General features: G+C 41.0%; 1 protein-coding gene across 1 annotated transcript in view; it reads left to right on the top strand.

The window, feature by feature from the left end:
- LOC137627614 (ethanolaminephosphotransferase 1-like) overlaps positions 1-22047 on the top strand; it is a 116529-nt gene that overhangs the window by 77414 nt on the left and 17068 nt on the right. The window contains exon 6 of the mRNA XM_068358702.1: positions 13555-13735. Within this exon, the coding sequence (XP_068214803.1) occupies positions 13555-13735 (181 nt within the window). The remainder of the gene's footprint in view (positions 1-13554; positions 13736-22047) is intronic.

Genomic DNA, 22047 nt, shown 5'->3' with positions numbered 1-22047 from the left:
CGGAGTACTATCTTCTTTGTCTACATCTTTTCCCACTTCTGTGTGGGGTACAGTAGATGGAGAAAGCTGACCAGAAACATCAACCCCACACAGAAGTGGGAAAAGATGTAGACAAAGAAGAAGATAGTACTCCGATCTGATATATCATTAGTTTCGCTGGTTATATTCCCTATGGGAAGTCAGGTTTATTACCCTCCTACTATCCAGTAATCAGTCATAGGTGGTCTACACTCAAGTAGACTGCCTTCATTCCAGACAGTTCCTTCCTAACTTTCGGATCGTCCGTCTCAGTATTTGAAATACTTAGACTCTGAAACTTCACATAAGTGAATCTGTTTCTGGGGGAGGGAACAGTCAAAACTTTTGCCAGTTTTGCTGATTGGAAACGAAGAAATACGTATGATATTATCGTTCATAGAAAGAAGGAGATCTCAATTGCGAACGTTGGTCAGATGTCCAGGTACAACTATGTAACGGGCTGTGCCCGTATGTTCGTCTTGCCTCCCCAGTCTGTGTTACTGGCTTGCGGATGGACTTATGCATACATTACCTGTTCAACAATAGATTGAAGATACGTCTCAATCTTACCTTATAGAAGTAGTTGCGTCCGATCATTCGTTAGCGACTGGTCTCTTACCCGACTGATCACTAAGGAGATTTGCTGTAATCCCATCTTCCTCTATGGATTACTGGCTACCCTGGTATTACCGATCTGTAAGTCTACTTACACGTGCAACTCCCACTGGATTGAAGGATGTGGGAGGACAGAATTTCCCCTCCTACATAGCAGTTGTGTGCAACTGGTTGCACATGTCAACATCAATCGACTCGAGATCTTTACTTTCTAGACAATCTCTCGGCCCTTGGGAGTAACCGATGAGAATTGACCTTTCTCTTGAGAGTCAACGTTTCTTGTTCCACTCTGTGGAACTTGCTTGCCCTTCAGATGGGAGAGCAACAGTCACAATCCCTGGGAAGTGTTGGCTACCCTACTGGGTAATTGGTTGATAAGGTATCCCAAAGCCTACCCCATTTTCCAATAGGTGAGAGGGGAAAATTTTTTCCTCACAGAGTAGTTGCTGGTACAGCCCATCTCCCATAGCCTTAATAGCCTTTTACTTAGGTACTATGCTCTTTGTGCAACCTAAATATTTATGTCCTCATCCTCCATGCAAGGTGGAGTCGGGCAATGGGTTGTGGTGGCCTGGTGGTAGCGTTCTCTCCTGATGATTGCCAGATTGGGGTTCGAGTCCCGCTCAAACTCGCTTGTTCCTTGGTCATTGCAACCTCAACATCCGTGTGAGCTAAGGATGGTGGTTTTGGGGGAGCATATGGGTGTACTTGCTGAGTCATCAGCAGCCATTGCCTGGCCCTCCTTGGTCCTAGCTTGGGTAGAGAGTGGTCTTGGGTCCTGATCATATGTAATATAGTCAGTCTTAGGGTATTATCCTGCTTGATAGGGCAATGTCACTGTCCCTTGTCTCTGCCATTCAAAAGCAACCTTTAAACCTTTAAAAGAGGGATTTAGCTCAAATTTGTTAGCTTGCATTGCTAAATTCTATGCTAGCAGCAATTATCCAGGCCATCATCCATTACAAATCACGAAGTTTCACGGATCCCTCAAAACAGCTTTCATGGTGAACAGAGGGACACCCCGGGACAGTTTCCAGCCAGGTTGGTTAGGGTCTTCCACCCACCACAGGGCGAGTTTCCTATGTAAAGAGCGGAAGGTTTGTATCTAGTGACAGAAAAATTGACAAATTTGGAATAATTTTTATTTTTCCTAACTGCACAGACTTGAAGCTCTTTACACATACTGGTCCTTCCATCACTTACCCCCAGAAGTCCTGCTGCAATTGTAAAGTACGTGTTTACTAGTACTGGTGTGAGCGGGGTGGTGGGGTACCCCCGCTACCTCCTATCGGGGTGGTGGGGTATCCCCGCTACCTCCCCTCTCGCTAAGTAGCAGAGGGTAGTTACACCACACAAAACTTTTAACAGCTGGTTTCAGCTATAGCTATAATAATACTCCTGTGTAAAGAGCTTCAGGCTTGCATAATTAGGAAAAATAAAAATTATTTCAAATTTGCCATATTTTCCGTTTTCTTTCATTTCAGTAGGCTTAGCCCTCTAGTATACTATTGAGACAATCTGGCAATTAATGACAATAGTCTTGGCTTGGGTACACCACAGCCCCTTTGTCTCATTTCAGTTCTCATGTTGACCCTACATTTGGTGTTTTAGTTAATTGCCCCCGCCAGACTGTGGCATAATTTAGGTTATTAACAATGATAAGGGATGTCTTACGGAATTGTTAGTATTGAGAATTGTTCAAGTGAGTTATTTCAAAGGTGATCATGATCCTCATTCACTGTGTGTTTTTTGTCCCTTGCAATGTCGTGAGTAAGGTGATTGTTATGAAAAATATGCTTCTCATCACCAGTCCTCTTATGGATAGGCATATTCAGATGATAGCATATGATGCTAAGAGTTCCATGCATAAAATGAAGATAATGTTGAGTTCAGGGGAAAATCCAGAGATGACTAGGTCAGGTAATTATATTGGGAATGATGAGGATTATGGGTCTAGCTATTAACAAGGTTTCTGGGTTTGATATCAAAATGAGCTTTCATAAGACCTGTACCTGTTTTACTTTATTTGTTATGTCTAAGACCAGTGAGCCTTATGCTAAAGGCAGTGATTCTAACCTAACCTGGCCTAATTTTATCCGTAGACTCGCTCCTCAAGTTTTGGCAGGTTTTTCTAGTGCAGCAGTCAGTAAGAGTTCTGATGGAGTCAATCGCCTCTACACAAGACTCACATTCTCAAAATACTTTAGGACTTTTTTTTAACATTTACATTTCTGTGATATGGTGTGCTCATTACAGTTTGGGTCCTGATAGGGTTTGGGATTGTGAAGAGATCAGAATGATATTTAGAAGTTTTAGTGTTGTGGATGATCTAGGAGTTTATGAAGAAAATTAGGTAAAAATGAGAGTTAGTACTGTACAGTACTGTAATGTAACCTATAGTACAGTCAGTGGACTGCCTGAAAACAATGTTGTTTAGGTTGTTAGTCGACCGCACTTAGGCAGTGGTTAGTTATAGGAGTTATGAGTTCACTGACCCTAGGGCACCAATATTTTGTTTTTTTATCTTTGCTGTGAGCAATTGGTTTCCGGTGAGAGTGGGACTGAGACAGGGATGTGTGATGTCACCGTGGTTGTTTAACTTGTATGTTGATGGAGTGGTGAGAGAGGTGAATGGTCGAGTGCTTGGACGAGGATTGAAACGGGTAGACGAGAATGACCATGAATGGGAGGTAAATCAGTTGTTGTTTGCCGATGATACTGTACTGGTTGCAGACGCAGAAGAGAAGCCTGGCCGATTAGTGACAGAATTTGGAAGGGTGTGTCAGAGAAGGAAGTTGAGAGTTAATGTGGGTAATAGTAAGGTTATGAGATGTACGAGAAGGGAAGGTGGTGCGAGGTTGAATGTCATGTTGAATGGAGAGTTACTTGAGGAGGTGGATCAGTTTAAGTACTTGGGGTCTGTTGTTGCAGCAAATGGTGGAGTGGAAGCAGATGTATGGCAGAGAGTGAATGAAGGATGCAAAGTGTTGGGGGCAGTTAAGGGAGTAGTAAAAAATAGAGGGTTGGGCATGAATGTAAAGAGAGTTCTATATGAGAAAGTGATTGTACCAACTGTGATGTATGGATCGGAGTTGTGGGGAATGAAAGTGACGGAGAGACAGAAATTGAATATGTTTGAGATGAAGTGTCTAAGGAGTATGGCTGGTGTATCTCGAGTAGATAGGGTTAGGAACGAAGTAGTGAGGGTGAGAACGGGTGTAAGAAATGAGTTAGCAGCTAGAGTGGATATGAATGTGTTGAGGTGGTTTGGCCATGTTGAGAGAATGGAAAATGGCTGTCTGCTAAAGAAGGTGATGAATGCAAGAGTTGATGGGAGAAGTGCAAGAGGAAGGCCAAGGTTTGGGTGGATGGATGGATTGAAAGAAGCTCTGGGTGATAGGAGGATAGATGTGAGAGGCAAGAGAGCGTGCTAGAAATAGGAATGAATGGCGAGCGATTGTGACGCAGTTCCGGTAGGCCCTGCTGCTTCCCTCCGGTGCCTTGGATGACCGCGGAGGTAGCAGCAGTAGGGGATTCAGCATTATGAAGCTTCATCTGTGGTGGATAATGTGGGAGGGTGGGCTGTACTACCCTAGCAGTACCAGCTGAACTCGGTTGAGTCCCTCGTCAGGCTGGGAGGAGCGTAGAGAGGAGACGTCCCCATTTTTGTTTCATTTGTTTGATGTCGGCTACCCCTCAAAATTGGGGGAAGTGCCTTGGTATATGTATGTATGTATCTTTGCTGTTGTCTAACTGTAAACATATTTTGCTCACCAGTTTCAGATCATTTAGCGTGGAAGGTGGATGCCCAGTTACAGGACTGGTCATATCTGGATCTGTACAAATTTCCTCTTTTCTCCGTGATTCAAGTGATAAATAAGTAGTGTGTGTGCGATCAGCAGGATGACTTTAGTAGATCTTTTTGGTTTAAATTGCAGAGAGAGGTTTATAGTTCTGTGTCCTCTCTTTTTGGAATGTCCAATGGGGTTGCTATGTGAGACAAATCTCAGACGTCTGCTTTTGAGGGTAATGCATCCAAACCCATGTGAACTACATCTAACCATGTCGATACTGCCCACCATGTTCTCCAAGACAGGGTTTTTGAAGTCCTGTAGATTATCTATCTTAGTTCCAAAAGGAAGTCGCCCAATAATTTGTATCAAAGACACCGGAATCTTTATTTTGATTGGTACAAATCATGAATGTTTCAGTGATTTGGATTTGTTTGGATTATATTAATTTTTTTATGAAAGAAAACTCATTTCAGACAATAAATGCTTCTGATATTATTGTGAATGTATTTGGGACTTTTGTTATTAAAAACCTCCAATAAACAACATTTTATTGGAATCTAGGTATTTCTCTTTTTCAAGTGTTCTCATTTTTGAGCTTTTAAAAGATCGTTCTGTTAAAGATCTCACAGCCAAGACATTTTTTTCTTTTTCTGTTGGCTTCAGCATCAGCTTAAATGCATTAGTGAACTACAAGCTTTTTCATATAATGTAGATTTTAGAGAAAAAATATTTTTTTCTCCCTTACTTTCCAAACCAAGAATACTTGTAAGATGTAGGGATTGCCGCAATTTTTTATAATCTCTCCTCGGAAAAGAAACTTGGCAATATGTCAGCAAAATAGATTTATTTGTCCTGTGAGGGCTGCTGTTGTTGTTATTATTATTATTATTATAATTATTATTACTACTGTATTATTATTATTATTATTATTACTTGCTAAGCTACAACCCTAGTTGGGAAAGCAGGATGCTATAAGCCCTGGGGCTCCAACAGGGAAAATAGCCCAGCGAGGAAAGGAAGAAAGGAAAAAATATTTTAGGAAGAGTAACAACATTAAAATAAATATCTTCTTTGTAAACTATAAAAACTTTAACAAAATAAGAGGAAGAGAAATAAGATAGAAGTGTGTGCTCAAGTGTACCCTCAAGCAAGAGAACTCTAACCCAAGACAGTGGAAGACCATGGTATAGAGGTTATGGCTCTACCCAAGACTAGGGAACAATAGTTTGATTTTGGAGTGTCCTCTTAGAAGAGCTGCTTACCATAGCTAAAGAATCTCTACTACCCTTACCAAGAGGAAAGTAGCCACTGAACAATTACAGTGCAGTAACCCCATGAGTGAAGAAGAATTGTTAGGTAATCTGTGTTGTCAGGTGTAGTAGGACAGAGGGGAATATGCAAGGAATAGGCCAGACTATTCAGTGTGTGTGTATAGGCAAAGGGAAAATGAACCATAACCAGAGAGAAGGATCCAATGTAGTACTGTCTGGCCAGTCAAAAGACCCCATAACTCTCTAGCAGTAGTACAGTATCTAAACGGGTGAGTGGTGCCCTGGCCAACCTACCACCTCTAAAAGGTTAAGTGTTATTTGGACAGGACTAGACATATCAAGGGAAGTTTTGTAATTTGCTATGTGAGGTTAGGGTTTTGAAATGTCATCTTCTCAAATATACTATTGTATGTCTTATTAAAAGTTTGGTTACGAAGCTCACAGGGAATTAGATCGAAGTCAGATAAAACACTTGAAGGATAATGTTCACATATTAGAAGTGCAGCTACATCTCTTAATTCCTGTAGCAATATTTCTTTGGGGAGATTTAGTCTTCTCAAAGGCGTACCGAGCCCGTTTTGGCCAGGTATTATGTAGGAGAAACATGGTTTGCTTTTCAAGATTGCTGGGCTTTAGGTACTGTAGAATTTTATTTTTTTCAATATTTAACTTAGCCGGTGATTATAATAGCTGCAACTCTGTTGCTCGACAGAAAACTCTAAGGTAAAATTCGCCAGCGATCGCTACACAGGTTGCGGGTGTGCCCAACAGCGCCATCTGTCGTCCAGATACCCAGTACTCAATGTAAACAAAGAACTCAATTTTCTCTCTGTCGAGCTATCGACAAGACGTACTTACTCGCTGTTGCTAAACTGGAGTTTTTTCACAACTAATTGGTGAAGTACTTTATTCTAGTTTTGAGCTTTCGCTATGCAGGTGTTTTATCTTCATCTTAAATCTTGAACTCGTTTTGGATAGATTAAATTATGGTGACAAAGAGAGTATAAACTTTCTTTCACTTTTAAATGGCCGACCCTTCCCTTAGACGGAAGTGTGTTTAGGCTTTTAGTAATTATATCACGTTATAGATTTTCCTCTATATATTTTATATCTCTCCGCCTTTATTAGGCCTCTTCGATTAACTTTCCATTTATTATAAACATATAAAAATAATTTTAATGTTTTGTTTATATAGACCTTTCCTGAGAGTAGGCGGTCCTAACTTGGAAACCGAAGTTAATCACGTTGAGCCCTTTATATCGTAATTAGCTTTTAAAGAGCTAAGGATTTAAAACTTTTTAAATGTAATATTTTATGAAAGAATTTCTTTGATAGTCTTCGTACTGTTTTCAAAGATGAACTAACGTTTAGTTTATTTATGCTACGCAGTTGTTGACGTTCAGGACGTTCAACATGCGCTCTATCGTTACGATAGAGAGAGAGTGTATCACGGTTTCACTTTGCAGTAAGAGTAAATCGATTCTGACGTTTTGTTCATTCTTTCGTAGCTTAAATGTTTTAAATTCTATTTTAAAGGAACTTTTTAATTGAAAAACCTTTCAGTTTTTTCCTTTAGTCAAATAACATTTTTTTTTTTTGACGAAATATAATTGGGCTCTTCTCTTAGGTGCGAAATCAAGAGAGAAAGAGAGAGAGAGATAGAGACGGAGGGAGAGAGAGGAGAGAAAACGTTCCGTTCAAGCGGGTATCGTTGTTCTCGAGTTACTCTCGTCCCTAGTCGCTGTACGGGGAGGAAGGATAAAACGTTTTGGTTTTTTATTCTCGTCCCCAGGCTATGTGCGGTGAGAGATTGAAAACGTAGTTATATGAACTAGTGTTTAGTCTCTTTCCCAGCCACTGATTTTTTTATCTTAAAATATGTTTTCTGTTTTTTGCTGGTATTAATGAGCTTGCATTATACGACTGATTTCGCAATTACTACCTTTTAATGAAGGGTAGAATTGCGTGTTTCAGGTAGAAATCAGTAAAAGTTTCGATTTCAGTGAAATAAGTGCAAAACAGAAAATCGAAGTGATAAAGTGATATGCGCAAAGTGTTACAGTGTTGCGTCCGAGGGTTCGTCTGTTCGTGCCTGTCGTTCACCTAGTCCGGGACCTCTTACATGCTCCCAAGCCCAGGGGAGAAGTAATGTCAAACGACTTATGGGTTCGAGAGGCCTTGACCAACGAACAGACGTTTTCCCTCTATGGTATCGGGTGTATCTTACCAAGATCTCCCCTACCATAAGACGAGAGAGACGTTGTTTCTCCTCGTCATCCGAAGGCTTTTCGCATAAGAAATCTGTCACAAGGTTTCGAAGCCCTTAAGCGAAAGTCAGTCCTTTCAGGACAGGTCCAGCGTCCTGGTTACAACCATTAGGACAGCTCTGACCCTATGCAGTCATCGGATAACTGCTCGCCGCCTAACAAAAGCGTAACACAGACTCCGAGAGTCTTTTTTTGTAGGCAAAGTGTTGCGGTCACAGACGTTACCCTCGTCTCTTACCACAACCATTTCCGTTGATCCTTAATGGGTTGTATGGCAAGACATGCAGTATATGCTTGCCTCCCTTATGGAAGACTATTCTGCCGATTAGTCCGTTGAGTCTAGCCGTTTATCTCATCGATATCCTGGCTTTCAGCCAACCTAACGTTCCTTTGTGCTTACTGTTGACGTTGGCGTAGCCATGGTAGCTTAGTCACGTCAGTCAGGTTGTTTAGAACCACACTCGATGCGGTCTCGTGTGGTTTTTCAGCCGCATTTGGACGTTAGGCCACTTGCTGATGCTCCTGTTGACGTTCAAGACGTTCACTAACAATCGGAGTTGACTTGTTTTGACGCTGTGCGTCAACCTCCGCATTCTAGAGTTGTTTTGACTGCTCAGTCTAGGCAGTCAAAGCAGTCTCGAGTGGACGCTGTGCGTCCTCACGCACCTGTTGTGGTTGACAGTTCAGTTGTTGACAGTTCACAGACTGTCAAGCAGTTACATGACGTTGCGTTCTGGTCCGCTACTAATGCACCAGTGAGTGTGGACTCTGCTTGTAAAGCATTGCCACCACGGTAGGTCTCTCCCTTGCTTGAGACTCAGCTTTTTTCGGACAAGGTTCCTGTAGATGAGGAAGTTGCTGTTCTCCCTACTACTGATATTCCCTTGAGGACTCTGTCAGATGGAGTGGAGCCTAAAGCTGCTTAGCCTCCTATGGACTTTAATTAAATCATGATGATTTTTTTTAAGGATCTTTGTCCGGATCTTTTTGTAACTGCAGCTCCTCGTTCGCCTAAACGTCAGAGCTTACACTAGGCCTAGCTACTTCGAAGCCGTTGTTTTTAAGCTAGTGCTCTCTCGCTCTCCTAGAGAGCTTTACGTTGGCTAGGCGACTGGTTTTTCACCAGGAGGAGTTTGGGGGATACAGCCTTTGCTTTCCCTTCTTTTAAACTGGTTTATAGAGCGAGAGTCTGATATGACACGAGAGAAGTTCTCGGCTTGGGAGTTCATGCCTCTGCCCAGATAGACTTCTCAATTCTCGTAGACTCTCCCTGGCGCCTGGCCAGGAGACGCTCCAAGTTGTTTACAGGTCAACTTCACAGCTGTTTTCGAGCCTTTTGAAGTTTTGCTGTACAATTATGTCACGCATAACAAGGCTTTCAGGGATGGTAAACGGTACCGCCTCAGTCGCTAACCCCGTCTGTTGCCACACCTGCTCCTGTAGACCCTAAATGGGCTTTGCTGCAAGACATGCAGTCCAAGCTTGCGTCCTTGATAGAGGACTTTAATGCGGAGAAGGTTACTACCGAACCTTCTGGCCAACAACCTTCCAACCGGTCGGTTGTGCGCCCTGTTGACGCTGAGGTAACCTACTCGCGTCTGCCAGTTGAGGTGGTTCCTCCACCGATGCGACCCAGTGTGGGTTGCCAGCCGCACGTTGACGTTAAGCAACGCTCGGAGGTGGTTGTTGACGTTCAGGACGTTCAACAACCAGCAGAGGTGACTTGTTTTGACGCAGTGCGTCAACCTCAGCAACCCGGTAGGGTGTTGACTGCACAACCCAGACGGTCTAGACAGTCTCGGGTTGACGCTTTGCTTCCTCGCGCACCCATGGTTGTTGACAGTTCACAGACTGTGCAGCAGTTCCATGATATTGCGTCCGGCTCCGTCACGCATCCACCAATGCGACCGGACTCAGCGAGCCAGACGTTGCCCACTCCGTTGCCGTTTCCTCATCAGTTTTCGGATGAGGAACCCTCTGATGAGGACGTTGCTGAACAACAAGACGATCAGCCCCCAGAATAGATCAAGCCCTGTAGAAGGAACGCTGCTCAGTCAGGCTGTGGATGAGTCTGGTAGGGACGCTGTCATCCGTGGAACAATTTGTGTCACTAGGAAAACTACACCTCCGTCCTCTTCAATACCATCTAGCTTTTCACTGGAAAAAGGACAAGACGCTAGAAGCGGTCTCGATCCCGATTTCCGAAAAGATAAAGACTTGTCTGACTTGGTGGAAGGACAATATCAGCCTAAGAGAGGGTCTTCCCCTGGCTGTTCAGACTCCCAACCACGTTCTCTTCTCGGACGCATCGGACGTAGGCTGGGGCGCGACATTAGACGGTCGGGAATGTTCGGGAATATGGAACTCGAGTCAAAGGACAATGCATATCAACTGCAAGGAGCTACTGGCAGTACATCTGGCCTTGAAAAGCTTCAAGTCTCTCCTTCAAGGCAAAGTGGTGGAGGTGAACTCGGACAACACCACGGCTTTGGCGTACATCTCCAAGCAAGGAGGGACCCACTCACTGACGTTGTACGAGATCGCAAGGGACCTCCTCACCTGGTCAAAAGGTCTAAACATTTCGCTAGTAACGAGGTTCATCCAAGGCAACTTGAATGTCATGGCAGATTGTCTCAGTCGGAAGGGACAAATCATTCCAACAGAATGGACCCTCCACAAGGATGTATGCAAGAGACTTTGGGCCACCTGGGGCCAGCCAACCATAGATCTCTTCGCAACCTCGATGACCAAGAGGCTCCCAATATATTGCTCACCAATCCCGGACCCAGCAGCAGTTCATATAGATGCCTTTCTCCTAGATTGGTCACATCTAGACCTATATGCATTCCCTCCGTTCAAGATTGTCAACAAGGTACTGCAGAAGTTCGCCTCTCACGAAGGGACAAGGTTGACGCTAGTTGCTCCCCTCTGGCCCGCGAGAGAATGGTTCACCGAGGTACTTCGATGGCTAGTAGACGTTCCCAGAACTCTTCCTCTAAGGGTGGACCTTCTACGTCAGCCACACGTAAAGAAGGTACACCAAGGCCTCCACGCTCTTCGTCTGACTGCCTTCAGACTATCGAAAGACTCTCGAGAGCTAGAGGCTTTTCGAAGGAGGCAGCCAGAGCGATTGCTAGAGCAAGGAGAACATCCACCCTTAGAGTCTACCAATCGAAGTGGGAAGTCTTCCGAAACTGGTGCAAGTCAGTATCTGTATCCTTGACCAGTACCTCTGTAACCCAAATAGCTGACTTCCTCTTATACCTGAGGAAAGAACGATCTCTTTCAGCTCCCACTATCAAGGGTTACAGAAGCATGTTGGCATCAGTCTTCCGTCACAGAGGCTTAGATCTGTCCAACAATAAAGATATACAGGACCTCCTTAAGTCTTTTGAGACCACGAAGGAGCGTCGTTTGGTTACACCTGGTTGGAATTTAGACGTGGTACTAAGATTCCTCATGTCAGACAGGTTCGAGCCGCTACAATCAGCCTCCCTAAAAGATCTCACCTTAAAGACTCTTTTCCTGGTATGCTTAGCCACAGCTAAAAGAGTCAGTGAGATTCATGCCTTCAGCAAGAACATCGGATTTTCATCTGAAACGGCTACATGTTCTCTACAACTTGGTTTTCTAGCCAAAAACGAGCTGCCTTCTCGACCTTGGCCGAAATCGTTCGATATTCCAAGCTTATCGAATATGGTTGGAAATGAACTAGAAAGAGTCTTATGCCCTGTGAGAGCTCTTAAGTTCTATTTAAAACGAACTAAACCTTTACGAGGCCTGTCTGAAGCTTTATGGTGTTCAGTTAAGAAACCATCTTTGCCTATGTTAAAGAATGCTTTATCCTATTTTATCAGACTGTTAATACGAGAAGCTCATTCCCATCTGAGTGAGGAAGACCAAGCTTTGCTGAAGGTAAGGACACACGAAGTTAGAGCTGTCGCAACTTCCGTGGGCTTTAAACAAAATAGATCTCTGCGAAGTATAATGGACGCAACCTATTGGAGAAGCAAGTCAGTGTTCGCGTCTTTTTATCTTAAGGATGTCCAGTCTCTTTACGAGGACTGCTACACTCTGGGACCATTCGTAGCAGCGAGTGCAGTAGTGGGTGAGGGCTCAACCACTACAATTCCCTAATTCCATAACCTTTTTAATCTTTCTCTTGAAATGTTTTTATTGTTGTTTTTGGGTTGTCCGGAAGGCTAAGAAGCCTTTCGCATCCTGGTTGATTTGGCGGGTGGTCAAAGTCATTTCTTGAGAAGCGCCTAGATTAGGGGTTTTGATGAGGTCCTGTTGTATGGGTTGCAACCCTTGATACTTCAGATCCTAGGGGTCGATCAGCATCCTAAGAGGATCGCGAGGCTCCGTAAGGAAGACGTACTTAAAAAGGCAGAGTAATTGTTCAAGTCGACTTCCTTACCAGGTACCTATTTATTTTGTTTTTGTTATTTTGATAACTTCTAAAATGAAATAAAAATTCTTAGCTCATAATAATGTAAACATATTTTGCTGGTCTCTACCCACCCCCCTGGGTGTGAATCAGCTATTATAATCACCGGCTAAGTTAAATATTGAAAAATGTTATTTTGATAATAAAATAAATTTTTTAATATACTTACCCGGTGATTATAAATTAAAGGACCCTCCCTTCCTCCCCAATAGAGACACAGTGGGACGAGGAGAAAATTGAGTTCTTTGTTTACATTGAGTACTGGGTATCTGGACGACAGATGGCGCTGTTGGGCACACCCGCAACCTGTGTAGCGATCGCTGGCGAATTTTACCTTAGAGTTTTCTGTCGAGCAACAGAGTTGCAGCTATTATAATCACCGGGTAAGTATATTCAAAAATTTATTTTATTATCAAAATAACATTTTTTGGATTGTAATATTAATTTTGTCTTTTGAAAATACATGATGTTGGATAGTATTTTAAAGTGTGTAGTTCAATAGAGGTGTTGTATTTTGGAGTGCAATCTGGAAGCTCGCTTTATAACACCTTATTCACTGACGATTGGTAACCATGGTACTAGGCCAAGAGAAGAGTCTGAAGTTCTAGATAAGTTTATTAGTTTTGGACTACATTTTCTATCACTTTTCTTCACTTACCCACCTTCATCAGCGCATGGGAATCAACTTCTAGGACATCAGGGGAGTTTCATGAAAATAATAAGAATTTCAATGATAAAATCTATAATTTTTAGACTCGTCTGGTGTTATATGCAGTACATATTCCCGCCTGCCCACTGACTTATGATGTAAAGAGGATATGGTTTTAGTTTCAACCTTGAGACTGAAATGACAAAGGGGCTGAGGTGTACCCAAACTAAGGTTATTGCCATTACCTATCTCAATATTATACCAGAGGCCTAAGCTTGTTGAAAGAAAATAGGAAATATAGTTTTAGGGTATACCTGTATAGAAAACCAGACTTTGAGAGAGAAGTGTTATGACCATCAGGTATTAATTAAAGTGATGGATTTTATTATTAAAAAGTGTTTGTGCTCTACTAAAATATATATGAAAATTGAATTTGATAGTGTAACAGCATTACCTTTATGAAAGGCATGTTTTCTTTGTCTTATTACAGGTCATACAGAGATAAGACTGGGAAGATGCTTGGGCTGTGGGAGGCTTCAAGACCCTTAGTGTGTCCCATTTTATGTTTCATTTTATGCACTGTCTGGGTGTTCCAGTCCCCTTCGGATATTATCAACAGGGATCCACGCATGTTTATGTACATGGTTGGGACTATTTATGCCAACGTTAATGTAAGTCCTTTTTATTGCATGTACTGTACTGCAGTTATTTTAAGAATTTTTGTTACTAATGAGATTTTAAACAAATGATCTGTAATTATATGTAGATTAAGTTACAGGGATATTGGATAATAGAGAGGTTGTAAACTTGATGCAATACCAAAGGTTTTTCTACAAAAGATTATGTTGGCCAGATGATTTGGACGTATGATGAGAAGAAATGAGGAACATCTGACATCTGTTCTGAAAAGCTGTAGATATGAAGGTAACCCGACAGAAACATATAGGAAGGGCCAGACCTTAAAGAGACAGAACTGGGGAGTTAGACCTGATAGTAGTTCATGCAGAAGATAAAAATGCTAACATTAAAGCATTCATGATCTTGATGAAAAAGGAAGCAAAGTGGAAAGAGGTGTTTGTTAAGTGGCCATGTGATGCATTACGTAAGTTATGAGGTTGAATGCAGTATTGTGCTGTATACAGATATGAATAACATGCATTATCTCCCTACTTAACATGTCCAAGTGCTATAAGGGAAAAAGTGGAGTTGTCTTGGCAAGTCTTTGGTGGCAGTAATGGGTTGTAAAGAAGGTTGTGAGTAAGGAAACAACATGTCTAAGAAAACTTAAGAATTGAAAGAGATAAATTTTTCTACTTTATAATGTAGAAATAAATATTTACTCGGAAAGTTGCCAAACATCTTATCACTAATATGTCTTGCTTGATTGCTGAGAGGTGCATTGCAATAGAAGAAAGAATAGTATATACTTGATACAATTGAAAGATCATTAGCAAAGGTAGATTAAAAAAACTAATTGGCATTTTATGTCTTGTTGCAGTATTGAATTGAATTATCTGTCAGAATCCCATTATTTATATTGCATATTAGAGTATTTTTGTCTCAGACATCCCAGATTCATAAATCCTTTTTCAGGCAAAAGATAGTCAGTCAGACTTACATGTAAGTATGGAATCTGTTCTTAGTTCATCTTGAATCTGCCATCTTCTAATGGAGTACAGTATTTTCTTCAGAAGATTTCCATTTTTACTGTTGGATTACTTATTCGCCCATACTTATTGTTATTAGTTATTATTATACTGTGCTAGGCAATATATCTTAGCAATCCATGTTTGCCAATAGTCATATAAGAGGATGAGCAACCTGGTGGAGTAATGAGAACTAGGGGTGTGGAGGAAATGTCCCCCTAAATCTGAAAGTCACTGGCAGTAAGGTGACGGATTGGGTTTAAGGCGATAGAAAAACTGTCTTTTCGGCTTCTACTGCTGATGACTGGGGTATGATCTCATTGGAATTAGTATGGACCGGCAGGGGTCACTTGTCTTAGATAGGCACTGCGCATCACAAGGAACTCGATTTCCTTTGAAGAATAACCAATGAATCCTTTATGGATTTAGTCAGTCAATGGAAAGAGAAAATGATGGAATGGCCTCAAGCCCCGGGCATAGCAGGTTGATAATAAGCTCCTGGTTTATAAATACTAAAGAGATATTGAAAATTGGTTATGGGAATGTTAGAACCATAAATCAGATTGGGAAGTTACAGCAAGTGGAGAATGAATTTATGAAATATAGTTTGGATGTCTTGGCCCCAAGTGAAACACGTTGTAATGGGATTTTTAAGGAAACCTTAGTCCAAGGCAAAATATATATCTATTTAGGAAGAATAGATGGAGTTGGAAGAGAAGGGGTAGGAATAATGATAACACCAAGAGCAGAAAATGCATTAACTGAGTAGAGAGCTGTAAATAGTAGATTGTGACTTGCAAAGTTTAAATCCAAGCAGTGCAATATGAATATTATAGTTTGTTGTCCACCAACAAATGATTCCCCTGAAGAAAAGAAGATGAATATTATGAAGAACTGCAGAGTATAATAAATGAGATCCCAGAGAGAGATATGAAAATTGTTATTGGTGACTTCAGTGCTAAAGTTGGAAGGAATAATCAAGGTATAGAGAATGGTTGAAGGTCTTGTCAGAGTTACAAATGAAAATGGAACACATATGGGTTTCTGTTCAACAAACAATCTTGTCATCAGAGGTACTCTTTTCCAGCTCAAGGACATCCACAGATATACACATAGTCATAATAAAGAGAGAAAGAGAACTGAGAAATGTAAGAAGCAATAGAGGTGCAGATATTGGTAATGATCACCAACTCCATTGCCACACTGAAATTAAAACTGAAATCACCCAACAGAAATTTAGATGATTACCTAGGTTTGATACAAAAAAGCCTCTAGGAGATGAGCACAGAGCATTTGCAATTGAATGTAGGAATTAATTTGCAGTGTTAGACACTTGAAGATACAAAGAGCAGACAGTTAATGAAGAATGGTAAGAACATATATCAGTCGGTTGTTAGTGAAGTTTTGGGACATGTAGTTACTAGGAGAAAGCCATGGATATCAAATGATACATGGGATACTATAAAAAAAGAGACAAAGTCAGAAATTGATTGTTGAAAGTTTGTTGAGGAAGTAATGGCAGAGCATGCTAAATATTCAAGTGTTGATGATGAGGAAAAAAAAAACAGTAATAACTGGAGAGAATATTTAGACAGGAAAGCAGATGAGGCTGACAAAGCTGTGAATTCAGGGAGCGGCTGTGGTGTAAGAATTGCTCATAGAATTATTATTGAAATCTCTATTAGGCCAAAGAAGAAGCATATACCCATCAAAAAGATATATGGATCTGTTATAACTGAAGAGGAAGAAAGGCAATGTTGGATGGAACATTTTAGTGAGGTCATGAAGAGGAGATATGAAGGGAATAATTTGATTGATACATCTGAAGCAAAGACCTTAATGTGCCCATGAATGAATTCAGTGTGTTTGAAGTCAAACCTATCATTAAAAAGCTCAGGAGATGGAAAGTCCCTGGTTATGCTGGAATAACTGCTGAGATGATATTGGCTGAAAATGAAGTGACTCCCAGAATACTTACAAGATTATCTTGTAGAATGTGGCATGAAGAAGCAAAACCTGATGAGTGGGTGGTAGGAGTGTTGATGAAAATGACAAAAATAGGAGACCTGACTGATTGCAATAATTACAGAGGCATCACACTTATGTCAGTTGTCATGAGAATGTATAATATACTTATTCTAAAGAGACTTTAGAGAAAGATTGTTGAAAAGCTGAGAGATGAAATACTAGGATTTAGAAAAGGTAAAAATTGTACTGACCAAATTTTCCTTTTAAGACACACAGTATTGTGCAACAATGCATAGAATATAGAAGTCCTCCTTTGATGGCATTTGTGGACTATAAAAAAAGCTTTTGTTATTGTGAACAGACTTAATCAAATTCACATATTTGGCCGGTGCACAATGACAAAAGCTTTTTTTTATAGTCCAAAAATGCCATCAAAAGTGGATTTCTATATTCTATGCATTGTTGCACAATACTGTATGACTTAAAAGGAAAATTTGGTCAGTACAACTTTGCAAGTGCTATGCTATTGAACAAATATCATAGCACTTACAAAGTTAACATTAGTGGAGTCCTATCAAATTAATTTTTAGTGAACAGTGGAGTACTCCAAGGGAATATGTTGTCATCTCTGTTGTTCAACTTCATGGATTTTGTAATGTGTAGATCAGTTGGAGGTGGTGGTGAAGGATTGTACTGGATTGGTAATAGGAAATTAGCTGACCTAGAGTATGTTCATCATGTTGTCCTAATTCCTAGCAATGAAGACTAAATAGCTAATACGACAGAAGCTATGAGATCGGGACAGTCGTTCTGGGTAACTAAATAAAGCATGCGTGGCAAACGACAGCGCCGAGACGCCTCCGGTCTAGGTAAGCGCTCTGCCACAAAAGCAAATCCCTATTTATTTCGGGAAAAACATTACTTTATGGCTAGAGCTGCATTTATACGATAAAGGAGGTGAATACTCAACTTTCCAGAGGGAGAAAAAGCTGAAGATTGCGACATGATAACCGATATAGCGAAAGAACTGGGAAAAAACACCTGGTCAGGACGCTACAGCGAAAAGGAATGAAATGGCGGGCGGATGCTACATCATCCAAGATGGCTCCTCCCATATCTTGCCACCAACTTCCCCCTCGAAGCGTAAACGCTATGTGGGGTGCAGATAGCTATGTGGGGTGTCAAGAATACGTCCCGTTATTATGCGATATCCTAAAAGGCAACTTTAAAGATATTCGCGCCAGAAGTTAGAATTCTGGAGACCTTTAGTTTAATTCCCTAGGAAGCTACTGAAGGAACCTTCCACCAGAACGACATGGCTATCTCACCCAAAACTAGATTTTTCGCTTTGCTCAAAATCTGTTTATTAGCAGAACACCGCAGGATTTGCAATGCTTGCTTACCAGAATGCATAAAATATCACAGGATGTTGGGCTCAAGATAAATAGGAGGAAGACAGAGATGATGAGAACGGAGTATGCAATGGAAGATGAAATATCATTGGAAGGAGAAAGGATTCTTGGGGTAGAATCATTTATGTATTTAGGTACTATAATTTTTAATACAGGTTCTTTAGAATTGGAGGCTAATGAAAGATTGAAAAATGCAAATCAGACAATGGCTAGGTTAAGTAAAATTTGTAAATCAAATCTGAAATTACATATAAAAATCAGCCTATATGTCAGTTTAGCGAAGAACTGCAGTATGCTGACGACAATGCCACCCCAGGTCAGACGGCAGAGGACCTGCAGTCGTTAGCTGATGCATACAACTCTGCCTACGAACGTTTTGGGATGCAAGTCAACTCAGACAAAACCAAGACCCTCGTCCAACATCCACCAGGACTGATGCTCCCCAACTTCAATACCACAGTGAATGACCAACCGTTAGAACAGGTGGACCAGTTCTCCTACCTAGGGAGCATCCTAACATCAGCTCCCACAAGCAAAAAGGACGTGGAGAACAGGATCAGGGCTTTGGCCGACTCAACTGCCGCGTATTTAACAACCACGCACTGACAATGACCACCAAAATAATGGTGTTCAGGGCAGTAGTCCTCTCCACGCTCCTGTATGCATGTGAAACATGGACGCTATATAGAAACGATATTAAAATCCTAGAACGCTTCCAACAAATGAAACTGAGGCAGATCTTGAAAATCCCCTGGGAAAGCCACACCACCAACATTGAAGTCTTAGAACGTGCCTCGCTGACCAGCGTGGAGGCCACCATCATCCGCCTCCGCTGGATAGGACACGTGCATAGGATGGATCCATCTAGGCTCCCAAAGAAAATATTCTACGGAGAACTGACCCAGGGCACCAGACCACGAGGAGCCCCGAAAATGCGCTATAAAGATTAACTAAAGCGCACCCTGGCTCTAACTGACATCGATCCTTCCTCATGGGAAGAAACAGCCAGGGACAGGAAAACCTGGAGGAGTACAGTACACCATGGCACCGTGGACTTCGAGGAGAGGAGGAGACAAAATGAGGAGGCTAAGAGGAGAAGAAGGAGAGAGCGATTAGAACAGCCCCGCCCACCACCTACCCTCCCATGTGAACACTGTCCGCGACTCTTCCACAACAGACTGGGACTTAACAGCCACATCAGGCATAAGCACCCACCCCACAGATAGGAGGCTGATGGCTAACGACAGAACCCAATACTCGGACACGAGTGGACGACGACGACGATGTTACAATATGAAACAATCTCCAACAGATTTAGTAGATTTGAGAACAAAGCCTTCAAAAGAATATTGCGAGTTAAATGGCAGGACAGGATTAGAAATGAAACTATAAGAGAGATTACTCGAGTGGGATATGTGAATGAGATCATGTTGACTGGTAGTTGAAGATGGTTTGGGCATGCTCTTTGTATTCCACAGGAGAGATTAGTTCACCAAACATTTAACTAATTTCAACAAGACACTAGAAGAGTTGGAAGACCCAGACGTACATTGCTGGGAACCATAAAGTGTGAAGTAGATTATGAATGAAGAATTATTGAATTGAAAGCTCAAGATAGAGGTGACTGGGGAAATCTAACAGAGGCCCTTGGCGTCAGTATGCATAGGAGGAGAGATGAAGATGGAGATTGTTATTCTTATTTAATTAGCTGATTAAGTTGTCACATAAGTAAATTGTTTAATTTCAGAGATTGATTCTTATATCCTCATATTCCTTTTCTTGGATTTGTTTATTCTTAAGATTTGCTCATAGCTAGGGGTAACCATTGTTATGCTGCTTTATAATTTTCTGCAATAATTATTCTCCTTAGTCTTGGTTTGGTAGTCTTTTCTAATATTTGCTTTCTTTATCTACTTCGGGGTAATTTTCTTTGGTACTTAAGTGACTGGTGGAACAATATTTTGTATGATGTGTCATCTCAGCTCATAGCCCATTGTCAGATCACCAACTATAGCTCTTAACTGACATGTGGCTCACTCTTAATTTCTGATATGTCAACTTTGCTTAGCCTCCCAATTGACATGGTGCTGTTTTTTTTTTCATGCAATTTTTGGTTCACACTTGAATTGTCTTTTCCACATCCAGGGTACTATGCTGAGAGGAAGTGTTTTCCTTTGTTGGCAACAATCTTCTTGGTCAGGCTGCACTCACCCATTTACTGCCAGTACTCCTGCTACTTTGACTTTCCCTTTTTTCCTTTTCCTCTTTTCAGTATTAAGTTCAACTTGAATCTTGCTACAATATTGAGAAACATCCTGTTAGATGATTGGCTTGGAATTTAGGCAAAGGCTCTCCAAAAATATACAACCATTCTATGGGTACTCCTAACAACTTTACCTTCTTGTAACACAGTACTCCAAATTCTTGTGTATCCAAGGCTGCCTGACTCAGCCTTGTCAGATGTTGTCTTCAACAGAGGGTATTTCTAATCAAACCCCAGCATCCTATATTCCTGCACCTATCATGCTGTCCCATTTATAGGCATGGTGTGATGGTTCACAGTTGGGAAAATCTCTATCTGAAAGCCTTAGATCGTTCCAGGTTTATCCAACAAATCTTTGTAAAATTCGAGCCTCCAGCCATTCTAGTATGACATTACTGTAATTTATCCTTTATAGCACTAGTAGGATCGGTACCATGATCTGCTTCAAGTGCTGGATCACCCATGGTTGTTACCATTATGGAAAACTATCCCCTGAATGAGCCTTATTTTTTCCTCAATGCAACAATTTTTTGAAGTAATATCTAGATAAATAAAGTTCTAATTGTATGTTAGCGGGATGGATGATTACCGTCTTTGTGCCTAATTTCCTGTGATTGTGACATAATCATTCTCACCTTGAGAAGATTTCAATCTCTAATCAAGAGATGAAGAGAAAGCTTGATGGTGTCACATTAAGCAGTCTACTTCATAGAATGAATATTACTCATAATGGGGCCTTGTCTTAGTCCTTTGTAGTACAAAACAATGGAGCGAAGAATCCCTTACTCTTTGCTGTTTTCGTTCTTTTTGGCTAATAAAGAATAACATTCCTTCTGATAATGTCAGCTATACCAAGGGTTGGTTGTTTGCCCCTGATTTTGTTGTTGAGACCCAGAATGCTGTCACTCGGGACTTTTATTATTTTTGCTATTCCAGACTTAGCAACCATCAATGTAGGGTACAATGTAAGATATCCAGAGACTTAAGTGGCAAGAATCCCTGATTTACTTTTGTTTCTTCCTATAGGCAGAGGAAACCAGTATCTATAGTCTTCTGTTGGTCTTTTTGGATGATTATTTGATTGTTTCTGAAAATAATGCAGCATTTTTTTCAAAATGTAAATAGAAATTAGCTAAAATATATTCAAGAGAAATACTGTAAATAGATGTCAATTTATGACTACTATCTTTACCTCTTAGATATTATATACCAAGGAACTAACTAGGATCATTAGTCAAGTGTTATGGATGTTAGATGAGTATTGCGCTCTTGTTCCTCCTAACCTACTTGTTTGATCACATTCATGATCAAGACAGATGGGCTTCTTGGTTTATAAACATCTGTGACTTGCCTGAATGGTTAGTTGTTCTTTGCTCCTGAAAAAATATATTGAAAAAAGAGGAAATCGTCTACTTTATGCTATTAGTTTGTTTTACACTTGATTCCTGATATATTCTGAGACTTATTACATCCATTGATCCTTGACTAAGGCAGTGATCTTTATTTCCTCCTAAATAGTAATTTTGGCTTGTTTTATTTGATTGGTATGCAATGAACAAATTAATTTGCTGAAACAAAACTATATTATTATTATTAAATCATCTCAAATGGATGCTTTTTTATATATATTCCTAATCTAGGCCATAGAGGAAATCAAGTCAATTACTGCTACCTACTGGTTAACAAGTGTATTG

This window comes from Palaemon carinicauda, chromosome 35 (genome assembly GCF_036898095.1).
Source record: "Palaemon carinicauda isolate YSFRI2023 chromosome 35, ASM3689809v2, whole genome shotgun sequence".
In the NCBI taxonomy this organism is placed as follows: Eukaryota; Metazoa; Arthropoda; class Malacostraca; order Decapoda; family Palaemonidae; genus Palaemon; species Palaemon carinicauda.
This window is presented reverse-complemented; position numbering and strand designations above follow the sequence as displayed.